This window comes from Chiloscyllium plagiosum, unplaced genomic scaffold (genome assembly GCF_037043375.1).
Source record: "Chiloscyllium plagiosum isolate Xiang-an unplaced genomic scaffold, Cpla_swu_hap1 HiC_scaffold_11, whole genome shotgun sequence".
Classification (NCBI taxonomy): domain Eukaryota; kingdom Metazoa; phylum Chordata; class Chondrichthyes; order Orectolobiformes; family Hemiscylliidae; genus Chiloscyllium; species Chiloscyllium plagiosum.
This window is the reverse complement of record NW_028270149.1, coordinates 59,346,413-59,371,109: the sequence shown is the minus strand read 5'-3', so window position 1 is coordinate 59,371,109 and position 24,697 is coordinate 59,346,413. Positions and strand designations below refer to the sequence as shown.

Sequence of the window (24,697 nt, the reverse complement as noted above, 5' to 3'; positions counted from 1 at the left end):
TTTTACAACCCTGTACAGTAAGAAATGTCTATTCTTCATTTATGGACAGACAACAACCATAAGCAGTCTTTGACTTAGACAAAAGTGACAAGATATCTCAAAAATTCATAACATGTACGTGAAGTGTTAAAGAAATTTGAACAAGAATGTAGTAAATAATGGAAGGTCTGATGCATATAGAGAGTAAATTTCTCATAAATGATTAACCAAAGTCTCATAGTTAAAATAAATTGTGAAATATTAATTGCAGGACATGACCAGAGAGACATAATCATCTGTTAATGTTTAAATGGAGTATTTGTTATAGTAGTTAAATTTGATTCAGTGGTGGCTCTTTCACTTATGATTCAAAATGTTGTGGATTAAAGCCTCATTTAAACATTTCAACACATTCTAGGCAGACACTTTAATATAATACTAGGGCTGTAGTGCACTGTCAAAGTCACATCTACCCCCACACATGAATACAAAAGATCCCAAAGGACTACTTGAAGAAAGGTAGGGAGATCTCCAAATGTCAATGACAATTTTCATCTCTCAATTTTCATTAGTAAATTAAATTATCTGATCATTTATTTCTGTGCTTTTAGAGAATTTTGCTTTGAAAAATTTCTGCCTTAATTCCTTACAATAGTGACTACAATTAAAAAACAATTCCTTAGTTGTGAAGCAGTTTTAAGATTCTTCAAAATTCATTCATCAAATGTGGACATGATGCTATCAATGTTAGCATTTGTTGCCCATCCATAACTGCCCTTGTGAATGTGGTGGTGATCTGCCTGCCCGAACCTCTGCAGTCTTTGTGGTGTAGGTATACTCACAGGGAAGGGATTTCAGGATTGAAAAATCCTCATTAAACTGGGAAGCCTGAGTTAAATGTCGAATTCAACATAAAGTCATTGACAGAACACAGAATTAAGTGAAGGCAAGGAAGATTGAATTAAGAGAGATGCTAAAGATAAAGAGAAGTAAAACAAAATCAAAAGTATCCAACACTAATTAAATTTGTAATAATGACTTTCACTCTTGTTAAAGTAAATTTTCGGTGCTAAAGAGGTTATTTGGGATCACTAAAGATTTATCACACTGTTTAAAAGAAACACTTTCAATTGAATGGACAAACTATATCCTTTTCTGGCATGTTTTACGTGTATCTGGTGGACAAATTTGCAACTTCATTGCCTAAATCTCCTGATTGGCATTGGAACAGTTCAAGCTGACACTAATCATATGAAAGAAACACACTCACCTGCCAGGATCTCTTCAGGCCAGACCTTCAATGCAAGTTGCTTTCCGGAATCTCCATTACAGAAACTGGATAGGTCATGATGCAATGCAGAAGGTGTCAAGTCATGCTCTTTTTTATGGTTGTATTTTGGTGCATAAAGTTTAAACATCCCAAAACTTCTAATTGTGTTACTTTGGGCGAATCTGCACTATTACTAGCCTTTTATTAGTGTAAATGGCTAGGGTAGGTCGGCAACAGGGTAGAGTTCCAGTTAGGTCTGGTGGTATGGTCGCATCTGGTTAGGGTGGCAATTTGATGGCTGAGTGAGTAGGATGGTGAAGTCAGGTCAGGGGCAGTCGGGGGTTTTAGGGTAATTGGAGTGTTTAGGGAAATGTATCATGGGATCCAGTTGAAGGAGTGAGTGGTGCAGTGATTCTTAGTTAGAACTCTTTTTTTATAATCTGTCTAACATTTCATGGGGAACTGTCCAGATATGTTAGAAATCTGGGAAGTCTATGACTTTAATTCTGAGTTGGCTGACTGCAGGATAGTTGGCATTGGAAATTTAAAAGACCTAAGCAATACCTATAATTGTGTTGTGATATCTAATATGGATCTCAGCATGTAACTAGGGGTCCATCTAGTCTCCAATTTGTGCCCTATTTGGAGACTGGAATATCTGAATGCACAAGTTTAAATGCTGGTGTTCTCTGAGATCCTGGTGTAGAGAAGTTTTTTGTAGTTGAAGAGACACACATTGATTATCTTTTCTAAATCTCCTGTAGAAAGCATCATGCTGGAATTACTGTTTAGTAACTGAAATTGTGGCTGAAAAGCCTACACAAGATCTATGTGTAACCATTCTGGCTTAAACTGATGAAAATTTTTATTTCATTATATAAACCTTTTGTTTTGCAATGTCTCAACTGAAATAAATGTGCAGTGCCTGTTTAATACAATCTGGAATCTGAAATTAAGTTGCTGTTCTTTGAGCCTATTTGGAAATACCTGTTGTAATTACAATTGTTATTCATATGTGGTTTCAGATTGATTAAGGAAACATATTCTAATATTTTTACAGCCAATTTATTCAATGTCATGGTGAAAGAGTTAGCTAGATAATCCAATGTTACAATATCATCTTGGATCAAATTGTTTCTGACAATATAGTTGGTTGTGAATTTAGAATGCTTGCAAACTCCTTGTTTATCATAGAATAGAATCATAGAATGGTTAAATACAGAAGGAGACAATTCAGGCCATTGGATGTATATGTCGGCTTTCTTCAAGAGCAGCTCAGTTAGTCCCACACCCCCCACCCTGTCTTGTGAAATATTTTGATTCAATGTTCTTTTGAAAGATATGATTCAATTTGCATCCACCATTGTCTCAGGCAGTACATTCCAGAATCGCTGGATAAAGTCCTTCTTCGCACTGCCTTCAAATATTTTACCAATAGCCTTAACGTTTTTGTGTTTTCTCATTCTTTAACTTTCAGCCAATGGAAAGAATTCTATCAATCTACTCCTTTAAAGTAAATATTAAACAGTTCAGTCACTGTAACAATAGTCAAAAAGCCAATGCAAACTTATTAACTTATCAAATTAAATGAAACTGGGGAACATGATGCACTCCAGAAAACAAACACAATTTCTCTAATCTATCCTTGTCATTGAAGTTCCTGATCCATGGAACCATTATCATAAATCTTTCCTGCATCCTCTCTAAAGTCTTCATATTTTTCCCAAAGTATGGTGTCCAAAATTGGTTACTCAAAGATCACAGGACTTGTGGCATGGTGGTTATGTTCCTTGTCCTGGGTCTGCGTTCAAATCCCATCTATCCAGGAGGGGTATTGTAACAATACCCCTCCTGGATAGATGGGATTTGAACGCAGACCCAGGACAAGGAACATAACCACCATGCCACAAGTCCTGTTTTCATAGCATTGAAGATTATGCAAAAGGTCATCAGATAATGATCTTCCCCTTGAAAAACTATTAAGCAAGAAACAAACAATACAAAATATGACAGATGTGAGGAAAGGCATGGAATATAAAAGGTGTGTTGATTAACCATAAATGAGCTCTGGATTGACATTGGATCACAATCTGATGTGGGTGGCAACCAGGACTTTAGGTCTCCTGCAGCATTTGACGAACCAGAACATGATGAATTTGCCATGATTATTTGTACGATTTGTCAATATTTTCTTGAAATCTTACAGAGAAAGAGTAAATGCAATCTTTGAAATTTGGCTATCCTAGCCAATCAATTCCAATCTTGGACATAGTTCAAGAAAGCATGGGCTTCAAGTAAAGTATCAATTGTTCATATTCTCCAGAGTGAAGAGTATCCAGCAACTGAAAATCTTGCTTTACTCATTTCAATACTTCTCCTTACTGCTTTATTGAATAAGTTGACTAGTTGTTTGCTTGTGGCCTGGTCTTCAATGCAAGAAGCGCTTTTCTGTAGAGATCTAAAATGGATTTAAGAAGGTAGAAAATTAGATAAATCTAAAGTGTCTGTTCTGAAACCTTCTGTATTTTTCATTTAATTAGCAGCTAAAATATAAAGTGTTTCACTGTATACTTGTTTAGAAATAACTATGAATAATTTCTTTTCTGACAATCTATTCCCTCGGCTATATCCCTGACTCTGCCTCTGCTTCTGCTGCTGAAACTCCTATCCATGTCATTGTTGCCTTTAGGTTTGGCTATTGCAATGGCCTCCTGGTTGGCAATCTATCATCTTTGTTCTATAACATTAGCTGATTCAAAGTTCTGCTGCCTGTTTCTTAACTTGCACCAAATATGTTCTGATTTACAGTGGTTCACAGTTAACCAAGCCTGGTTTTCAAGATTGTTATGTTTGTTTTTATGTTTCTCCATGGTCTCAGCGTTTCCTATTTCTATCTCTTCTGCCCAACCCCGCCCCCCCCCCCCTCCCCCCATAACCCTCCAAAATATCTTCCTCTTCTAATTCCAGCCTTTTGAGCATCCGTCATTTTAATCACTCCACCATTGTGCCTCCAGCTGCCCTAAGCCATAAGTTCTGAAACTCCCTCCATACATTCCTCTGCTTCTCTATATTACTTTCTTCTCTCAAAATGCTCCTTAAAATTACATATCCTAGCTTGGTGTCAAATTTTTAAAAACTTCCCTTTGCCTTGGGTTGTTCTATAACATTGGATACTTTATTTAAGTTCAAGTTCTTGGAGATTCCTGCTCATACATCAGTTATTTAAATCAAATTACTAGAAAGCTCAGTATGTGCTGCACTCTTACCCAGAGGTGCTGTTAAGTCCACATTTCTGGAAAAACTGTCTTCGACGTCTGCTGAATTAATTTTATTCTTGCTTTTTTTTAGTTTTCTCCTTGTGTGTCTCTTTTCATCTAAAAAATTTTTTTTAAAAAGAGATAAAATCATGAAATTTAACCATGGCTTTAAATCCAAACTGTAAAAAACTTGCAGTTCAAGATTTTCAAAGACTGTCAGGTGTCATCACACTAATTAGATCACATCATCTATTAGAACCTAATTTACTTTACAACACAGTTGCCTCTCTGTTGTCTTGACACTGGCACATAATTCAGTGGCAGTATAAATAAATCTCCTTTATTATAAATGGGTTACAAATCTCTAGTGGAACTCAGAATAAATTATGGGATTTATTCAAATGGACATTGAATTAACTCATGCTATTAAATTAGAAGTGTGAAGACATGTAATGTTTACATAAGTTCTCATTAATTGTCCTCATCCACACGCTACATTGTAATTAACAGGGAACAAATGGCAAGTAGGAATCTTTATTTGAAAAGCATACATTTTTCTTTCTAGAGTTTTACAGCATTAAGGTTGGTATAGACATGACTTCAAGTTTGGAAAGAGGATGTTGAACAGGAAACCTTAAATGTCAGTGAGATTGATCACTGTAACATGCATCAGAAATATACTGCTGGTTGCTTGCTTCTAGCACTGCCAGTGCATCTGACCAATCACTGATCATTTTAATGATTTATTACTTTTATATAATGTTTTAAAATATTGGAAATACATATGAAAAATGTGTGATCAGTTAAAAATTGGCACTGAACCAAAGAAGGAAATATTTGACCAAGTGGCTAAAAGCTTGGACAAAGTGGTGTGTTTAAGAAGGATCTTATTGAGTTTGAAGAAATTGAAGACAGTTTCAGAGAGAGAATTATTGACCTTAGGAATTTGACATCTTAACATATGCTGCCAATGGTAAACTGAAGGGCTGGGTAGGGTATACGAGAGGTCAAGAGTTTGACGAAGCACAGAGTTATTGGACATTTATAGGGATGGACTATTTTGCAAAGATAGAGAGGGCCAAGGTCATGGAGGGCTTTGAACACATGTAAGCATGTTAAAATCAGTGCACTGATGGAACAGGACCCAATGTATTGGTGGACCGAGACCTAGTGTAGATCAGGGGGCACATAGGTGATGGATGATTGGGACATAACAGGTAAACAATGGATTTTGGATTTAGTCAAATTTATGAAAGATGAAAAATGGGAGGTCAGGCAGGAAAACCTTGGAACAGTTGAATATAGAAGTAGCAAAAGTGTGGATGAGGGTTTCAGCAGCAAATAAGCTGAAGTGGGGATAGAGTCAAGCAATGTTATAAACTGGAAGTGACTTTGATTACATCATGTTAATTATATTTCTAAGGAAAGGAAGTGAAACTAAAGAAATTCAATTTAGGTAAGTTGATATCAAATGTGATGTCTTTATTCAAGAAAAGGGTAAAATATAACCCAGGAAACCACAACCCTGTCAGCTTGACATCATCAGTGGGCAAACTGAGTGAGGCCATAATATGGGATCAGATAAATATAAACCTAGAGAAAAGTAAGTTAATTCTGAACTGTCAAAATGGCTTTGTCACAGACAGGTCATGTCTGACAAATTTAATTGAGATCTTTGATGAGGTGACATAGGCAGTTGGTGAAGGTAGTGCTGTAGATGTTGCATATTTGAACCTTCGGAAAGCATTTGATATGATAGATGGCAGATTGGTTAGAAAATTATAAATAGGTATTGGTTAAAAGATAGGAAACAGAGGGTAGGTATAGATGACATTCCTCAGACTGAAGTCAAGCTGAAAGTGGAGTTCTCCAGAGAATGGTGTTGAGACTCTTTCCTTTTCAGATTTATGTAAACAATTTGGGGGTGGATGTTGAAGGCAAAATCTCTAAATTTGCAGATGGTACTAAGCTGGGGAGAATGGTGAATTGTGAGGATGACTCTGAGCAATTTTAGAGAGACTTTGATAAGTCGGCCTTTGGGCAGACACCTGGCGAGGTAATGGATTTTAGTAGAAGATACATGGACAGATGATACAGACTCAATAGTAAAACTTTGATAGGAGAACATGAATAGAGGGACCATAAGACCATAAGGTATGTGCAGAATTGGGCCAATTAGCCCATCAAATCTGCTCCATGGAACTTCTGGATTCAATGACCTTATTGAGGTGTTCAAAATTATAAACAATTTCTGCATGGTAAAGAAAGATATTCTGTTTCCACTAGTTTGTCTGCCAGTAACTAGGGGTTACAATTTCAAGATTGTCAGCAAGAGAGATGGGAGTGAGATGAGGAGAGTTTTTAGGACTTGGAATGTGTTGCCTGGGATTGTGGTGGAGAATTCCATAGGAGGTTTCAAAGCAGAGTTGGGTATCTATTTGAAAATTAAGAATTTAGCGGGGTCTTTCTGGAGCTGGTACAGACATGATGGGCTGAATGGCTTTCCTTTGTACTGTAAAATTTTATGATTCTGGTAGATATATCAAATTGATACAAATGAGGACATCCTCTGTCATGCAACAACTTTGCTGAGGAGACCCATTGTAAAAATGTGACATCTTACAGCCTCTCTATGGATTGGACACAGAATCACCATGCAAAGCATACCTGACAATGTGTTTGAAATATGTCAACACCAGTGGGTAGCACTTTTGTCTGGTCTGGTCTGGTCAGAGCAATTCCATTGAGTACTACATTGTTCAAGCTGTTGACCTTCAGACGGCAATTAAAACATAGAATCGATCTTCAAATAAGAAGTTACAACATAGAGAATTGAGGGCTTTGCAGAAAATGCTTCCATAAACTCGAGTGAGTCAGCAGTGAGTAGAAAGAACATAGGATCAAAGTGTTAAAGATCCCATGGTAGTATTTTGAAAAAGAACAGTGAATTATATTTGCATCAAAAAGGTTCTTTCCTTAAACAACACCTGGAAAGTGGATTAACTGGTCATTCATTTCACTGCTTGTAGAATCTTGCTGTATAAAATGCCTTGCTCTCTATTTGCCTACCGAACAATTCTGTTCAAACACTTTTGAGCGGCATAGTCAGATTTTATACAAGCTTAAGTCTATCTAACTGATTGTGTTATTGACCCCTGATTTCCAACTGACTAATCTGCAGTCTGTTCTGGACAATTTCAAAACAGCAAACCATTTCTATGTCCATTCCAATACATAAAATCTCTCAGAGTCAAGTTTCTCTCAGTTTGATTGAATTTCATGAAATTTTAAGGTAATGAATCAATTGCCATTGCATTGCAGAAGGAAACTTACATTGTTTTGTAAAAGATATTTTTCATGAGATTTCAGCTGTGCAGAAAACTGTTATTGTTATACCTGTGGCTGGTTCTGTGTTCACAGAACCTGGCATCAGTGTGTTCTTCTCTGCTGGTTGAAAATTGTCCAGCTGTGGGATTTTTCCATCACCTCTCTCATTCCTCCCATTGTCAGATACAAGTGCACTGTCAACCATATCTGAAGGGGAATTCTTCCCATCAGGCAGCCTCCTAGTTCCAGGCAAAGTCAGATTGCCTCCACCAACCCTCAACTTTTTCTTTTTCTTCCTAGTAACAAATGCGTTTTTGATTTTTTCTTCATCCTATTATAATAAAAATGGAGAAAACTTCGAGTTACAACTTCACAGAATGATGCACATTTATTCTGGCCACAGCTGTGCAAAATGTCTCTCTGTGTGTACAACTGAGTGCTGAGAATGGCTGGCTACATCACGCACTGAATTGATCATTCGGCAGTTTGGTTAGAAAGAAAATCACCACAACGTTAAATTAAGAAATGGAATGGCAAGGACTGATTAGGGATAGGATTTAGATCAGAGTGGTGCTGGAAAAGCACAGCAGGTCAGGCAGCATTTGAGGAGCAGGAAAATCGACGTTTCAGGCAAAAGCCCTTCATCAGGAATGAAGGGATTAGGGATTAGGGATAGTCAGCATGGCTTTGTGCATGGGAAATCATGTCCCACAAACTTGATTGAGTTTTTTTTGAAGAAGCAACAAAGAGAATTGATGAGGGCAGAGCATTAGACGTGATCAATATGGACTTCAGTAAGGCGTTCGACAAAATTCCCCGTGGGAGACTGGTTAGCAAGGTTAGATCTCATGGACTTCAGGGAGAACTAGCCATTTGGATACAAAACTGGCTCAAAGGTAGAAGACAGAGAGTGGTGATGGAGGGTTGTTTTTCAGACTGAAAGCCTGTGACCAGTGGAGTGCCACAAGGCTTGGTGCTGGGTCCTCTACGTTTCATCATTTGTATAAATGATTTGGATGTGAGCATAAGAGGTACAGTTAGTAAGTTTGCAGATGACACCAAAATTGGAGGTGTAGTGGACAGCGAAGAAGGTACCCTTAGATTATAATGGGATCTTGATCAGATGGGCTAATGGGCTGAGAAATGACAGATGGAATTTAATTCAGATAAATGCAAAGTGCTGCATTTTGGGAAAGCAAATATTAGCAGGACTTATACACTTAATGGTAATGTCCTAGGGAGTGTTGCTGAACAAAGAGACCTTGGAGTGCAGATTCACAGCTCCTTGAAAGTAGAGTTGCAGGTAGATAGGACAGTAAAGAAGGCGTTTGGTATGCTTTTCTTTATTGGTCAGAGTATTGAGTATAGGAGTTGGGAGGTCATGTTGTGGCTGCATAGGGCATTGGTTTGGCCACTGTTGGAATATTGCGTGCAATTCTGGTATCCTTCCTATTGGAAAGATTTTGTGAAAGTTGAAAGGGTTCAGAAAAGATTTACAAGGATGTTGCCAGGGTTGGAGGATTTGAGCTATAGGGAGAGGTTGAATAGACTGGGGCTGTTTTCCCTGGCACGACGGAGGCTGAGGGCTGACCTTATAGAGGTTTATAAAATCACGAGGGACATGGATAGGATAAATAGACAAGTCTTTTCTCTGTGGTGGGGGAGTCCAGGACTAGAGGGCATAGGTTTAGGGTGAGAGGGGAAAGATATAAAAGGGACTTAAGGGGCAACTTTTTAATGCAGAAGGTGGTACGTGTATGGAATGAGCTGCCAGAGGAAGTGGTGGAGGCTGGTACAATTACAACATTTAAAAGGCATCTGAATGGGTATATGAATAGGAAGGGTTTGGAGGGATATGGGCCGGGTGCTGGCAGGCAGGACTAGATTATGTTGGGATATCTGGTCGGCATGGACAAGTTGGACCGAAGGATCTGTTTCTGTGCTGTACATCTCTATGACTCCTTGACTTTAACAAAGATAAAGCTGCAGCCCTAATGTACTGCAGCATCTTCAGCATGATACAGCAGTACTGCTTTGGGCATAACAAGCCAAATACATTTTGACTGATACCTGCTTCAAATAGACATGAGCCAGGTGAGGTCAACATTTCTAGACTGTAAATTTGTTATTGCTGGGAAGGCCAGCAGTCCCTATTCATTCAAAAAAAGTAAATTAAAGCTTTTTGCTTTTTTTCTTTGTTTCTCTTGTTGTTCACATACAATTGAACTCTTTGAACTGTTTGAACTATTTGTTTCCAACATGAATATTCCCATATTGAACAATGGTAAAATGTCATGCTACACTGGATTCCTTCAGCTAGGGTTCTTCTGTGAAGGATGCGCTGTCTCTCTAGCTTCTTTCTTGCAGATGCAGTTACGATGACAGTCGATGAGACAGATGATAACTTACAAGGCGAAAGTGAGTACTGCAGATACTGGAGATTAGAGTCAAGAGTGTGGTGTTGGAAAGGCACAGCAGGTCAGGCAACATCCGAGGAGCTGGAAAATTGACGTTTTGGGCAAAAGCCCAACTTACAGTGACAACACATTTGGTAACTTTGTGTACAGTCAGGCTTTAAATATGGCACTGGCACTGGAAATAGAAGAATGTCTGACTCCTGATAAGTGCATGGCAGGATGATTGTGGTGTTCAATAAATAGTTTCTAAGGATTGATAACAGGCATTTATGAAATTCTTGGACAATAGGTAGTTTACAGACAAGTAGAACTGTATATCCTGTTTCACTGGACCCAAAATATTAATTCTGCTTTTTCTCCAAAGATGCTGCCTGACCTGCTGAGCTTTTCCAGCAATTTCTGATTTTGTTTTTGAATTCTGATGTCATTAATTAATGCAAACAGTTTTAGCAGACTTCTAGAAATATTTGTTTGTTATTTTATTTATTTGTTTATTTATTTGTTAAAGACTGGGATTATTTTCTCAGAACATTCAATGAATCAATAACTAAAGAAAAATGAGTGAGAAAGAGCAAAATCAAGCAGTACCATCTCCAGGAAACTTCAAAAAAATCACACTGCCTCCTGCCAAAACCCAATCACTTGTCTCTTGATAGACCAATTCAACATTCAGCCAGTTACTAGGCCACAGCATAGCAACAACTCAGTGCTAATTCATTTACATTGATCTTAGATTAGTAATTAACTTCCATTATCTTTCGAGGCCAATTTCAAACAGAAAAAAAATGTTGTTGTTCTCTTTCCTTTCTAAGTAAGCTGCTGTTCTAAATTCAAATCTTAACTTCAACTCACAGTTACAAACCAAAAAATGAGAAGAATGAAATAAAAATTGTGCGGTGTCTAGAAGAGAAAAATTTTTATTCAGGGAATGGATGGGAATGCTCTTTGGAGAGTCGGTGTGGACTTGTTGGGCCGAATGGGTTGTTTCCACACTGTAGGGATTCCATGGATTCTATAGCGAATGGTCAGAATCTAGAACCTTTCATCCCAAAGGAATAGTTTAAGGGAATACTACAGATGCATTCACAGATAAATCAGACAAACGCATGAGGGAGAAAGGAATAAAAAATAATGCTGATAGCTATAGTGATTATAACAAGGCCAGCCAACTGGACTCCATAGAATTTAAGCTCTATGATTGGTCCAGATTAGCAGTCCTAATCAGCCCAACTACAATAGCATTACAGGATGAAGAGTGAGAGGAGGCTTCTGTGAAGCCTCAGTGATAATGTAGACTATAAACCTTTTTGTGCCAGGTAGGAAGTCTAGAAAGTCTGCTTTCTCTCTTCGTCTACACAGTTGAGGTAGGTGTTTTCAAAGGTTCTCCTTGCCCTACATCCAAAATCACAACTTTTTCTAATTTCCCTTTTATCTCTATACATGCCCTTTCTGAGTTCAAGCTGACTACAAGAACCACATTCTAATCTCTCAACTTTACTCCCATAGAATTATTGTTCACCATAATTCTCTCCCTGGCTCACATGTTAGCTCACACTGTTGATAATTTCCTCCCTTGCGATTGCTCTCCTCTCCATCAAAATGGACATCACCACTCCTCCACAGAGAGGGAACCATTGAATTACTTAGATACTTGAGAGCAAATAGTTCACCAGAGCTTTTTTTTTCCCCACAACACACCTTGGCCAATCAGCACTATTTTGTTTTGTCATATAAATTGTTGTGACTGTGTTTGTCCTGATGAATAGTAAAATTGAATGCTTCTGCAATATCTCTTTTCAGCAAAATTAAAGTTCTGTATCACCAGGTGATTGATTCTGTTCTTAGATTCATGCAAACTGGATAATGATTACATTAAAATAACACAAAGTAATTGTACATAAGCATATTATTTAACATTCCATTAACATGCAGTACATCAATTGGTTGTTAAACTATTTTTATTTTCATACCTGAGCATTGATGCCATTACTTATATGGTTTGAAGGGTTGATCTTTGTGTGAGGTGTGACATCAAAGTCTTTCAAATGCTGTCGCTTTTGCTTCCCCAGTCCAACTCTAGTCCGCCTTTTCCTGTCAAGTAGAAGAAACAGTGCTTATTGGATATTCTGCAGAATTCACTTTAAAGTTAGCAGCATAACCCATGTTGAGAAGTTTCCTGAATTAGATATTCTGTTAACGTGTCATGAATTAGATTTCATATTAATATGTTTTGAATTCAGCACTATGTTAAGGTGTCCTGAATTAGAGATCATGTTAAGGTATCCTAATTTCCACCATGTTAAGGTCTAATGCAAAATTTCAATACAAAATTAAACCGATGGACGAATGATAAAAATCACACAATGGGCAGTCATTTCTTTTGTTTTTTATGTTTTTATGCCAAGGGCACATAAAGCAATCTAGTTCTTGCACTTCTTTTACTTTTAGAAGAGTGTTCGGGCTTTTTTATAATGAAAACTATTTTTTTATTTGGATCCCTCATTGGTTTGATTTATGACCGTCTACCAGGAGAACTGATCATATGTGACAGTATGTGCTGGGGCTGTGTCTGGTTGAAGGGTGTGGAACTGGGTCTACCCCTATCAGGCACAAATCACCTGCTGATCATCAATATGACATTAACATGGCAAGGTCAGAAGACTGGAGAACAGCCAATGTTGCTCCTTTGTTTAAGATAGGCAACAAGGATAATCCAGGAAATTATAAGACAGTGAGCCTTACACTAGTGGTAGGGAAATTATTAAGAGAGATTGTTAGGGGCAGGATTTATTTGCATTTGGAAAAGGATGACTTTATTACGGATAGTCAGCATGGCTTTCTGAGGGGGGAGGCCTTGTCCCATAAATTTAATTGATTTTTATGTGGAAGTGACAAAGATAATTGATGTGGGTAGGCAGTAGATGTTGTCTACATGGACTTTGCTAAAGTATTTGCAAAAGTTCCTCATGATAGGCAGGTCCAGAAGATTTAGTCAGATGGGATCCATGGTGAGTTGGTGTGTTGGCTACTAAATTGGCTTGGTCACAGAACACAGAGTGTAGTTGTGGAGGGGTGTTTCCGAACTGGAGTTGAGCGATCAGTGGTATTCAGTGCTGGGACTGAATGATTTGGATGAACATGTAAGTGATCTGATTTGTAAGTTTGCAAAAGACTCAAAAATCAGTGGAGTTGTTGCCAGTGAGGAAGGTTATCAAAGGATACAGTAGGAAAAAGATAAGTTGGAAAGTTGGGTGGAGAAATGGCAGACAGAGTTTAATTCAGATAAGTATGAGGTGATGCACTTTGGGAGGTCAAATGTAAGAGGCAAGTATACAGTAAATGACAGGAACCTGATGAGCATTATGTACAGAAGGATCGTGGGGTGCAAATCCATTTCTCCCTGGAAGTGGCAACACAAGTGGATAAGGTGGTAAGGAAGGTGTATGGCATGCCTGCCTTCATTGGTCAGGGAGCGGAGTATAAAAGTTACTAAGTCATATTGCAGCTGTACAAAACTTTAGTTAGTTCAAATTTGGAGTATTATGTGCAGTTCTGGTTGCCACAATATAGGAAGGATGTGGTGACATTGGAAAGAGCGCAAATAGGCTTACTTGTCAACTTGGATTTATTTTTTGATAATCTGATTTTCTTGTGCATTTCTGACTCCAATTTTCTACTATCTTTTTTTGCAGAGCAGTAATCTATACTCATCCTCACTAAGTTTGCCTTCCCCTTTTTTAAATGGAGGGTCAAATTAAATTGCCTCCTGCTAGCTATTTGGATCTGATGGTGTGGGGTTTTGGAAGCACATTAAGCGCATGCCAGGTTTGGGATTCCATGAAGAAAATGGAAAGCTGATTAAGGAGTCCAGAACATTTGGAAGGGTAATTGTAAATTATTTTCACACCTTCAAGTGCTATTAGGTGCTGCATTGTAATGTAGATGTGCCTTTAAGGCAGTGATGCATCATCGCAATCTGTCATTTTAAAGATAATGTCAACAACCAGCCTTGTGTATTTGTTCATATGTGTTACACTGCATTTCCAATGTTGAAAGCCTCACAACGTAGAGGGAAGACATTCACAAGTATCCTAACAGCTGTGCTGTCACCTGTGGTACAGAGATTTAAAAATCAAGGGACAGCTTTGTTTGTCAATACAGTGCGACAGTGACTACTAAACTCGCCAATATCACAGTTTTAATGATTCTTCTATTTCACTTCCCAATCCTGATTGGCTTTTCAGTGATCCTGACTTGTTTTAAAATCCTGGTCTGCTTCCCAGTGGTCCTGGTCTCCTTCATATTCCTCCTGCTCAGCTTCACGGTCATTCTGACCTAAGAATTGCTACTCAAACCTTCAAACACTTTCTTTCAAACTTTCCCCACTGCAATGGTGGAATTTTGTGGGATTTTGTAGAACAGCCATCCAGACTTCTGATAACAGGTCTAATACCATTATGCTACCATTCCCTTCCAAACAGTGTTTAAACAACTTGCCAGTTAGCTGCTATTAATGCTACCGAAGCGTCAATTAATTGTTGTCACTCCTTTCAATTTTTTTCAATAGATCTCCTGATGAGAGCTCGCAAGAGAGCATTTTTTTGAATTAGAAGCAGATTCTTAACTGTCAGCAAAGGACTGAGATACCTTAAAAAAATCAAAATGGACAAATTACACTCATTACTGGTCATTAATGTAATACAGGACAGAAGCTGTTATTCATCCTAACATAGTATTTATTTGGGCTTAATAAATATTTTCTTAACAGTTCATTGGTGACAGGAAGAACTTCTTTTACAACTGACCATGAGATGCAGCTATCTTTTGTTCAGGAAAGAAAGCACTGCTCCTAAAGCTCTGACTGTTTGTTTACCTTGCCCACATTGCATCAACGGCATTTAGGATTTATTCTCAGGAGTTCCTTGCATGAATTCCTTTGCTTTGTTACTATTTAATATATCTTTCAAAACCTTTACAAAACTTAATTCTTTCAACAGCATTTAAATCTTGTCGAGACTGGAAATTTTTCTCAAGAAAGGAACCCTGACAAAAATTAAGTTATTGACAGGAAACATGAAGTCACAATATTCCATGGTTTAAAACCTGATTGTTTTTAAATTAAAGAAGAGTCATGATAAATACGTACTCATTATAACCTTAGGTAATGACCTGCATTTTAAATGATAGAACCAACAGAAATTAAACATGAATTAATGTCCAATTATGGAACATTATAAATTATAATTTACATGTTAAGTGGCTGATATAACCAGGCCATTTCTTGGGAACTGGCTCTGCATTCCACTCATTCTGGATTACTGGTGCTGGAAGAGCACAGCACTTCAGGCAGCTCCTTGGATGCTGCTTGAACTGCTGTGCTCTTCCAGCACCACTAATCCAGAATTTGGTTTCCAGCATCTGCAGTCATTGTTTTTACCTGCATTCCACTCAGCCAATGTATCATCAATCTAAGTCATAAAATTCTTCAAAACTGTCCTCCTCATAAAGAATTTCAGCTCCTCTGCCTCTAAGACTCAGCATATTCCCCAAATGTTAGAAGAACACAGCCAATTAGAATTCCACGGGCAGACCCTTCACTAAAATGGTACGCATCTGCAAAACTGCCTCAACTCAGCTTATGCCAGTCCGGATGATCCACCACTCTTACCTCCAAGTAACAGAAATAGCTGCAGTAATTATATATTTGCCTATTCTAATGCTTCTGGATCTTTGGTAGTCTTGTGATGATGCCACTCCTTTAACAAGGTTGTGTTGTCCTTTGCTTTTTTCAGAAGTGTTGTATAAGGCAAAGTTGCCGAGATGTCTGGTTTGGATGGATTTTAGGGTCAATTTGATTGTAGCTAACAAATACTGCCTCAGGCAAAAGGCTTTGAAGTTTATAAAAATACTTGTACAATGAAAAGGGAGTGGCCCGTTCTCCCAACTCAACCTTTCTCTGGTCTGGTTTGGTTTTAGCAAGCAATCCATTTTTAGGCTGCTGGTCAAAGAAACAGCTACATGGAAGAAGGTGTTCCATGCTGAATCTCCTAACCATCGCTATTGCTCTCTCTCTCTCTCTCTCTCTATCTCTCCTGTAAGACCCTGTGTTTGATTTTACCTCTTTTGCCAAGGGGTGTTTATTGGGACTGTTGCAGGAATTTAAAACAGCATCATTAGGTTGGGATAATCTGTTGGGTTTTTCAATAGGTTGTTATTCTTTTGTTTCTGTTTCATTCAGTAATCTTGCAATTAAATTCTGTTTTGTTTAAGACTAAGTGATTGGGCCAGGTGCATCATTCCTGGAATATCCACTGTACACCTGCTTAAAACAACAGCAAAGTTAGGGTCCGGGTTACTTTCTTGAAATGTTTTGAGGGGTCTGGCCTGTCCATAACAGATTGGGGCTTGTCCGCTTGTTCTAAGGTTCCTATTTGGAATTAGGTTATTAGACTTGAAGGCTGCAAATGGTAGGTGTTAGTGTTTTTTGTTCTGGGTGTTGATTTTGGTTGGTTTATACAGTGCTTGGGAAAGCAATGGCTCTTTCAGTCACTTAAGAGTTTTCTGGGGGTAGAAGATGTGACTTTGGGGGCTTTACAAAAGGTGAACAAGGAAAAGCTGCTGGAATTGTCAGACAAGCTGGAGTTGGAGCTGCCTCCAAGAAAGAAATGAAACTGCTTGAATTACGATTAAAAGCAGAGAAAGAGAAGAACGACTTGCAATTGCAGAACAAAAAGGAAAAGAGATACCTTTTTAAACCATATACCTGTGAAGGTAGAGTTTACTTACATAGGCCAGGAGCAGCAGGAAAGAGGTTACTATATTAAGAGATGCATGATCCTCTCAATCTTTGATGTTGAAAGATGAGGAGATATATACCTCAGAAGGACTTTTGCCAGAAAAGGTACTAGTAACAGGAATTCACGGTGGCACTCAATTATGTACAGTGAGGCTAGAGTGTCTGGTGAAGAGTGGAGAAGTCGTGGTAGGAGTACTGGACAAACTCTCAGCTCCAGGAAAAAAACTTGTCCTTGCTAAAGATATAGCTGGTTCACAGGTAGGAGTGCTGCCAACTGTGGTTGAAAAGCCAGTGAACACTGAACTATTGCAGGACACATATCCTGGGATTTTTCCTGACTGTGTGACAACAAGGTCACAAAGTCACCAATGGAAACAGGAGAGATCAAAAAGTACAGATAAGAAAGTTGAAGTGAAATTAATAGAGACCCTGTTTGATCAGATCATTGAGACAAACCAGGAGCAGATAGATGACAAAGCAGACATCTTTAATTCAGAGAAATTAACTGAATTACAGCAAAAACAGGAGAAACTAAACCAATTGCATCAAAAAGCATACAGAAGAAGAATTTAGATGTATCCTGGTGTGATACTATCTTAAAACTGATGTCTTAATGATGAAATGGAGACCATCACATTTTCAGGCAGATAAAAAATGGGAAGAAGTTCATCAAGTCTTATTGCCAGATGGTTATGGAAAGGAGGTGTTACAGGTGGCGCATGAACTACCAGTAGCGGGTCATTTAAGAGTGAGAAAAACTCAACCTAAAATACAAAAAATTTTTACTGGCCTGGATGCACAAGGATGTAGTTGAGGTTTGCTAGATATGTCATACATGTCAGTTGGAAAACCACAGGCAGGAATAAAACCCGCACCTTTAATACCTATTCCTGCATTTAGAGTCATAGAGTCATAGAGATGTACAGCATGGAAACAGACCCTTCGGTCCAACCCGTCCATGCCGACCAGATATCCCAACTCAATCTAGTCCCACCTGCCAGCACCCGGCCCATATCCCTCCAAACCCTTCCTATTCATATATCCATCCAAATGCTTCTTAAATGTTACAATTGTACCAGCCTCCACCACATCCTCTGGCACTCATTCCATACACTTACCACACTCTGCGTGAAAAAGTTGCCCCTTAGGCCTCTTTTATATCTTTTCCCTCTCACCCTAAACCCCTATGCCCTCTAGTTCTGGACGCCCCGACCCCAGGGAAAAGACTTTGCCTATTTATCCTATCCATAATTTTGTAAACCTCTATAAGGTCACCCCTCAGCCTCCGACGCTCCAGGGAAAACAGCCCCTGCCTGTTCAGCCTCTCCCTTTGGCTCAGATCCTCCAATCCTGGCAACATCCTTGTAAATCTTTTCTGAACCCTTTCAAGTTTCACAACATCTTTCCAATAGGAAGGAGACCAGAATTGCACGCAATATTCCAACAGTGGCCTAACCAATGTCTTGTGCAGCCGCAACATGACCTCCCAACTCCTGTACTCAATACTCTGACTAATAAAGGAAAGCATACCAAACGCCTTCTTCACTATCCTATCTACCTGTGACTCCACTTTCAAGGAGCTATGAACTTGCACTCCAAGGTCTCTTTGTTCAGCAACACTCCCTGATCATTAAGTGTATAAGTCCTGCTAATATTTGCTTTCCCAAAATGCAGCACTTTGCATTTATCTGAATTAAATTCCATCTGTCATTCCTCAGCCCATTAGCCCATCTGATCAAGATCCCATTATAATCTAAGGGTACCTTCTTCGCTGTCCACTATACCTCCAATTTTGGTGTCATCTACAAACTTACTAACTGTACCTCTTATGCTCGCATCCAAATCATTTATGTAAATGACAAAACGTAGAGGGCCCAGCGCCGTTCCTTGTGGCACTCCACTGGTCACAGGCCTCCAGTCTGAAAAACAACCCTCCACCACCTCTGTCTTCTACCTTTGAGCCAGTGCTGTATCCAAATGGCTAGTTCTCCCTTTATTCCATGAGATCTAACCTTGCTAATCAGTCTCCCATGGGGAACCTTGTTGAAAGCCTTACTGAAGTCCATATAGATCACATCTACTGCTCTGCCCTCATCAATCTTCTTTATTACTTCTTCAAAAAGCTCAATCAAGTTTGTGAGACATGATTTCCCACGCATAAAGTCATGTTGACTATCTCGAATCAGTCCTTGCCTTTCCAAATACATGTACATTCTGTCCTTCAGGATTCCCTCCAACAACTTGCCCACCACCGAGGTCAGGCTCACTGGTCTATAGTTCTCTGGCTTGTCTTTACCGCCCTTCTTGAACAGTGGCACCACATTTGCCAATCTCCAGTCTTCTGGCACCTCACCTGTTACTATTGATGATACAAATATCCCAGGAAGAGGCCCAGCAATCACTTCTCTAGCTTCCCACAGAGTTCTCGGGTACACCTGATCAGGTCCTGGGGATTTATCCACTTTTAACCATTTCAAGACATCCAGCACTTCCTCCTCTGTAATCTGGACATTTTGCAAGATGTCACCATCTATTTCCCTACAGTCTATTTCTTCCATATCCTTTTCCACAGTAAATATTGATGCAAAATATTCATTTAGTATCTCCCCCATTTTCTGTGGCTCCACACAAAGGCTGACTTGCTGATCTTTGAGGGGCCCTATTGTCTCCCTAGTTACCTTTTTGTCCTTAATATATTTGTAAAAACCCTTTGGATTCTCCTTAATTCGATTTGCCAAAGCTATCTCATGTCCCCGTTTTGCCCTCCTGATTTCCCTCTTAAGTATACTCCTACTTTCTTTATACTCTTCTAAGGATTCACTCGATCTATCCTGTCTATACCCGACACATGCTTCCTTCTTTTTCTTAATTGAAGAACCTCTTACAAGTGTCTTAATTGATTGTGTAGGACCCCTACCTGAAACAAAAAGTGGGAATCAGCATTTGCTAACAATAATGAATGTGTCAACCAGATTTCCACAGGCCATTCCATTATGCAATATCACAGCTAAAAGGATTGTACAGGAATTACTCAAATTTTTCATTAGATAAGGACCACCCACAGAGATACAATCAGATCAAGGGTCAAACTTCATGTCAAAATTATTTAGGGAAGTTATAGACAGCTTAGGAGTAAAACAATTCAAACCTAGTGCTTACCATCCAGAATCGTAGGGAGCATTAGAATGGTGGCATCAGATATTAAAGACCATGTTGAGGGCTTATAATCAAGACTATCTGGATGACCGGGATAAGGGAATTCCGTATGTACTTATTGTGATCAGAAATGCGCCAAATGAATCAACCAAATTCAGTCCATTTGAATTAGTGTTTTTGGTATTAAGTTAAAGAACCACTAAAATTGTTTAAGGAGAAATTGATAAGTCAGAATTCAGAGACCACATATTTAGACTAATTGTCAGATTTTAGGGAATGACTAAATACAGCGGGGGAGTTGACTAGACAGCATTTAAAAGTATCACAGCATACAATGAAACAGAAAGCAGACAAGAAATCAAAAGTTCGCAATTTTGCTGTCAGTGATAAAGTGTTAATGTTATTTCCAGTGATTGGTCAATGTTTAAAAGCAAAGTTTAGTGGACCTTATCAAGTCAAAAGGAGGTTGAGTAAGGTCAGCTATTTGATAAGGACTCCAGACAGAGAGAAATCTCACAGAGTGTGTCATATGAATATGCTCAAAAGGCATATTGATAAGGAAGGGAAGCCAAAGGCAATTGTGTTATTGGTTATAGATCAGGGTGAAAAACCAAGTTCAGAGGATTCTGAATTGGACATTCCTCAAATTAAATTAGGCATTGAGGAAATTGTCAAAAATGGGGATAAATTATTGAGTTAACTTCCAGACCAAAATCAAAATGACCTGAAAGAGTTATTGCTATCGCATGATGAGGTATATGGAAATAAGTTGGGATATACTCATCTAATTATGCATGATATAGATATAGGAGATACTGTTCCGATTAAGCAACATCTTAATAGGCATAACTCTCTAAAGTTGGTACAGATTTAAAAGGGGATTGAACGCATGCTGTAATACGACATAATCAAAGTGAGTTACAGTGACTAGAGCTCACCCATAGTAATGGTGCCAAAACCAGATGCTACCTAATGGTTAAGTGTGGAATATTGCAAAGTCAATGCAGTTACAAAGACTGATGCATATCCGATTCTACATTTGGAATTGTGTTGAGAAGGTGGGACAAGCAACTTATATTTCTAAGTTGGACTTGCTCAGAGGATACTGGCAGGTACCATTGTCAAAAAGAGCAAAGACAATTTCGGCTTTCATAACGCCAAATGGACTGTATCAATTTAAAGTCACACTGTTCGGTATGAAAAATGCATTAGCAATATTTCAGAGACTAACCAATAAGTTCATTGCAGGATTACATGGAAGGAACACTTACAACATTTATCAGAATTGTTCAATTGACTTTGAGAGGCAGGCTTGGTGATAAACCTGGCTAAAAGTGAATTTATCAAAGCCCAAGCCACCTTCCTGGGCCATGTTATTGGACACGGACAATGGAATGCAGAAACAAAGGTAATTGGGGAGTTTCCCATATCATCGACAAAAAGAGCAGTACTACGATTCCTGGGATTGAATGGATTTTATCGGAAATTTGTACCAAATTTTAGCAGCATGGCTACTCGGCTCACTGAATTATTAAAGAAAGTCAAGACGTTTCAGTGGACAGTGGACTATCAAAAGGCATTTGACAGCCTGAAAGCTGTGTTAACCACTACCCCAATATTAACCACACCTAATTATGCAAAAACATTCATTGATGTGAGTGACGTGGGTGTTGGTGCTGTGCTCTTACAGGAAGATGATGGTAAGATAGAAAGATCTATCAGGTATTCCTCCAGGAAATTGAGCATTCATCAGCAGAAATATTCGACAGTTCAGAAGGAGACTTGGAGCTTGATGTTGGTGTTACAACATTTTAATGTTTATGATTTCCAGTAATGTATCTGAGACAATGATATAGAGTCATAGAGATATACAGCATGGAACCAGACCCTTTGGTCCAACTCGTCAATGTCAACCATATATGCTAACCTAATCTAGTCCCATTTGCCAGCACTTGCCCCATATCCTTCTAAACCCACCCAGATGCCTTTTAAATGTTGCAATTGTATCAGACTCCACCACTTCCTCTGGCAGCTCATTCCATACACACACCACCCTTTGCGTGAAAAAGCTGCCTCTTAGGTCCCTTTTAAATTTTTACCCTGTCACCCTAAACTTATGCCCTCTAGTTCTGGACTCTCCCATCCCAGGGGAAAGACCTTGTTTATTTACACTATCCATGCCCCTCATGATTCTATAAACCTCTATAAGGTCATCCCTCAGCCTCCGACACTCCAGGGAAAACAGCCCCAGCCTATTCTGTCTCTCCATAGATCAGATCCTCCACCCTGGCAACATCCTTGTAAATCTTTTTTGAACCCTTTCAAGTTTCACAACATCCTTCTGATAGGAAGGAGACCAGAATTACACACAATATTCCAAAAGTGGCCTAATCAATGTCTTTTACAGTCGCAACATGACCTCCCAACTCCTGTACTCAATACTCTGACCAATAAAGGAAAGCATACCAAATAGCCTCGTCACTATTCTATCTACCTGTGATTTCACTTTCAAGGAACTTTGAACCTGCACTCCAAGGTCTCTTTGTTCAGCAACACTCTCCAGGACCTTACCATTAAGTGTAAAAGTCCTGCCCTGATTTGACTTTCTAAAATGCTGCATCTCACATTTATCTAAATTAAACTCTTACACTGATCATAACCCATTGAAGTTTGTGGAGAAATTTAAGGACAAAAATTCCAGACTATTTAGGTGGAGCTTGTTGTTATAGCCATTCAGTTTGAAAATTGTGCATGTTGCAAGACGAGAGAATGTGATTTGATGAACTTGGATGAGAAGCGGAGGTGTTCGGTGGCAGGAGTAAACAGACTGAAACAGAATGTAATTGTACATGTTTGCGTGTTTATAGTCAAAGTAATGTATATGGGTGTTGTAATGTACTAACAGTGTAAGATTAAGTGGGTTTTAAAATTAAGCCATCTTTGGATATTGATGGGGTTTTTTTTAAGAGGGGAGGTGGGACAATGCTGCTCCTTAAACAAGGTTCTGTTGTCCTTGGCATTTTTCATAAGGCAAAGTTGCCAAGATGTCTGATTTGGATGGATTTTAGGGCCAACTTGATTATAGCTAACAGATACTACCTTAGGCAAAAGGTTTTGAAGTTTAAAAAAAAACTTGTACAATGAAAAGGGAGTGACTTGTTCTCTCAGCTCAGCTTTTCTCTGGTCTGGTTTGGTTTGGCTTGGTTTTAGCAAGCAGTCAGTTTTTAGGTTGCTGGTCAAAGAAACAGCTACATGGAAGAAGGCGTTCCATGCTGAATCTCTTTGCCATCTCTCTCTCTCTCTCTCTCACACACCTGTAAGACCCAGTGTTTGATTTTACCCTTTTTGCCAAGGGATGTTTATGGGGATTGTCACAGGAATTTAGAGCAGCATCATTAGGTTGGGATAATCTGTTGGGTTTTCCAATAGTTTAAGTTATTCTATATTCTATTTTCTTTTGTTTGTTTCATTCGATAATCTTGCAATTAAATTCTGTTTTGTTTAAGACTAAGTGATTGGGCCAGGTGCATCATTCCTGGAATATCCATTGTACATTTGCTTAAAACAACAGCAAAGTTAGGGTCCGGGCTACTTTCTTGAAATGTTTTGAGGGGGTTTGGCCTTGTCCATAACAGTCTTAGGCCTCCCTCCCTAAATCACAGGAAGCATTGTCTTTGCTGTGATAACTCTGTGTTCATTCAGAGGTTTTCAAGCAATTTCAATCTCTCCAATTGGTCTCCGATTTTGGTTTCAGTCTGAGTTTTGAAAGGAAGGGTTTTTTTCCTTTCCTTCACCATTTAGTTTTTGTCTCAAAAATAAATGGAAAAAAATGAGGATGCAGATGCTGGAGATCAGAGTCGAGAATGGGGTGTTGGAAAAGCAAGAGCTTATGCCGGAAACATCGATTCTCCTGCTCTTCGGATGCTGCCTGACCTGCTGTGCTTTTCCGGTACTTCATTCTCGACTCAAAAAATATATGCTTTGAAATCACAGATTACATTATACCCATTTCCCACCCCAAACCATTCAATTATTGCATTCTAAGCACTACACTTGTATGAAATATCTTATGGTGTTAATCAACTACATTAAAGATGCTATATAAATGTAAATAGTATGTGAGGATAAAGATTGCATATCCAACTGACTTTACAAAATATAGTGCATTTTTCGCAAATTAAAATTAGACCTTCGGTAACCCCACAATGTATTAAGGTGTTTTATAGCCAACGAAGGATTCTTAAGGTGTAGTGACTATTGTAAATGAGAAATGCTGCTCACAGTTTGTCCACAGCAGCCTCCCACAAATAAAATAAATGCAAGGATCATTTAAGTTATTTTTATGGTCTCACTTGACCGATTAAAAGATGACCAGAAGAATCCATCAGCAATGTTTTTTTTGACTAATGTTTCAGAATGATTTAAATCCATCTATTTAATATCTTACCCATAGGACCATGCCTCTGACAGTGTAGCATTTCCTCAATACTGTATT

General features: G+C 38.7%; 2 protein-coding genes and 1 long non-coding RNA gene across 3 annotated transcripts in view; 2 read left to right on the top strand and 1 right to left on the bottom strand.

Annotated features, from left to right (window-relative positions):
- The window catches only part of drp2 (dystrophin related protein 2), a 518,740-nt gene that overhangs the window by 70,407 nt on the left and 423,636 nt on the right, over positions 1–24,697 (top strand). The window lies entirely within an intron of this gene.
- Positions 448–24,697, top strand: part of LOC122557161 (uncharacterized) — a 32,963-nt gene continuing 8,713 nt past the window's right edge. The window contains exons 1-3 of the long non-coding RNA XR_015758584.1: positions 448–498; positions 10,201–10,251; positions 13,943–14,134. This is a non-coding gene — a long non-coding RNA (uncharacterized LOC122557161). The remainder of the gene's footprint in view (positions 499–10,200; positions 10,252–13,942; positions 14,135–24,697) is intronic.
- The window catches only part of LOC122557159 (ADP-ribosylation factor-like protein 13B), a 51,912-nt gene continuing 30,305 nt past the window's right edge, over positions 3,091–24,697 (bottom strand). The window contains exons 7-10 of the mRNA XM_043704528.2: positions 12,221–12,341; positions 7,903–8,164; positions 4,516–4,623; positions 3,091–3,707 (exon numbers count right to left, since the gene is read on the bottom strand). Coding sequence (XP_043560463.2) covers positions 3,652–3,707; positions 4,516–4,623; positions 7,903–8,164; positions 12,221–12,341 — 547 coding nt within the window. The 3' untranslated portion in view covers positions 3,091–3,651. The remainder of the gene's footprint in view (positions 3,708–4,515; positions 4,624–7,902; positions 8,165–12,220; positions 12,342–24,697) is intronic.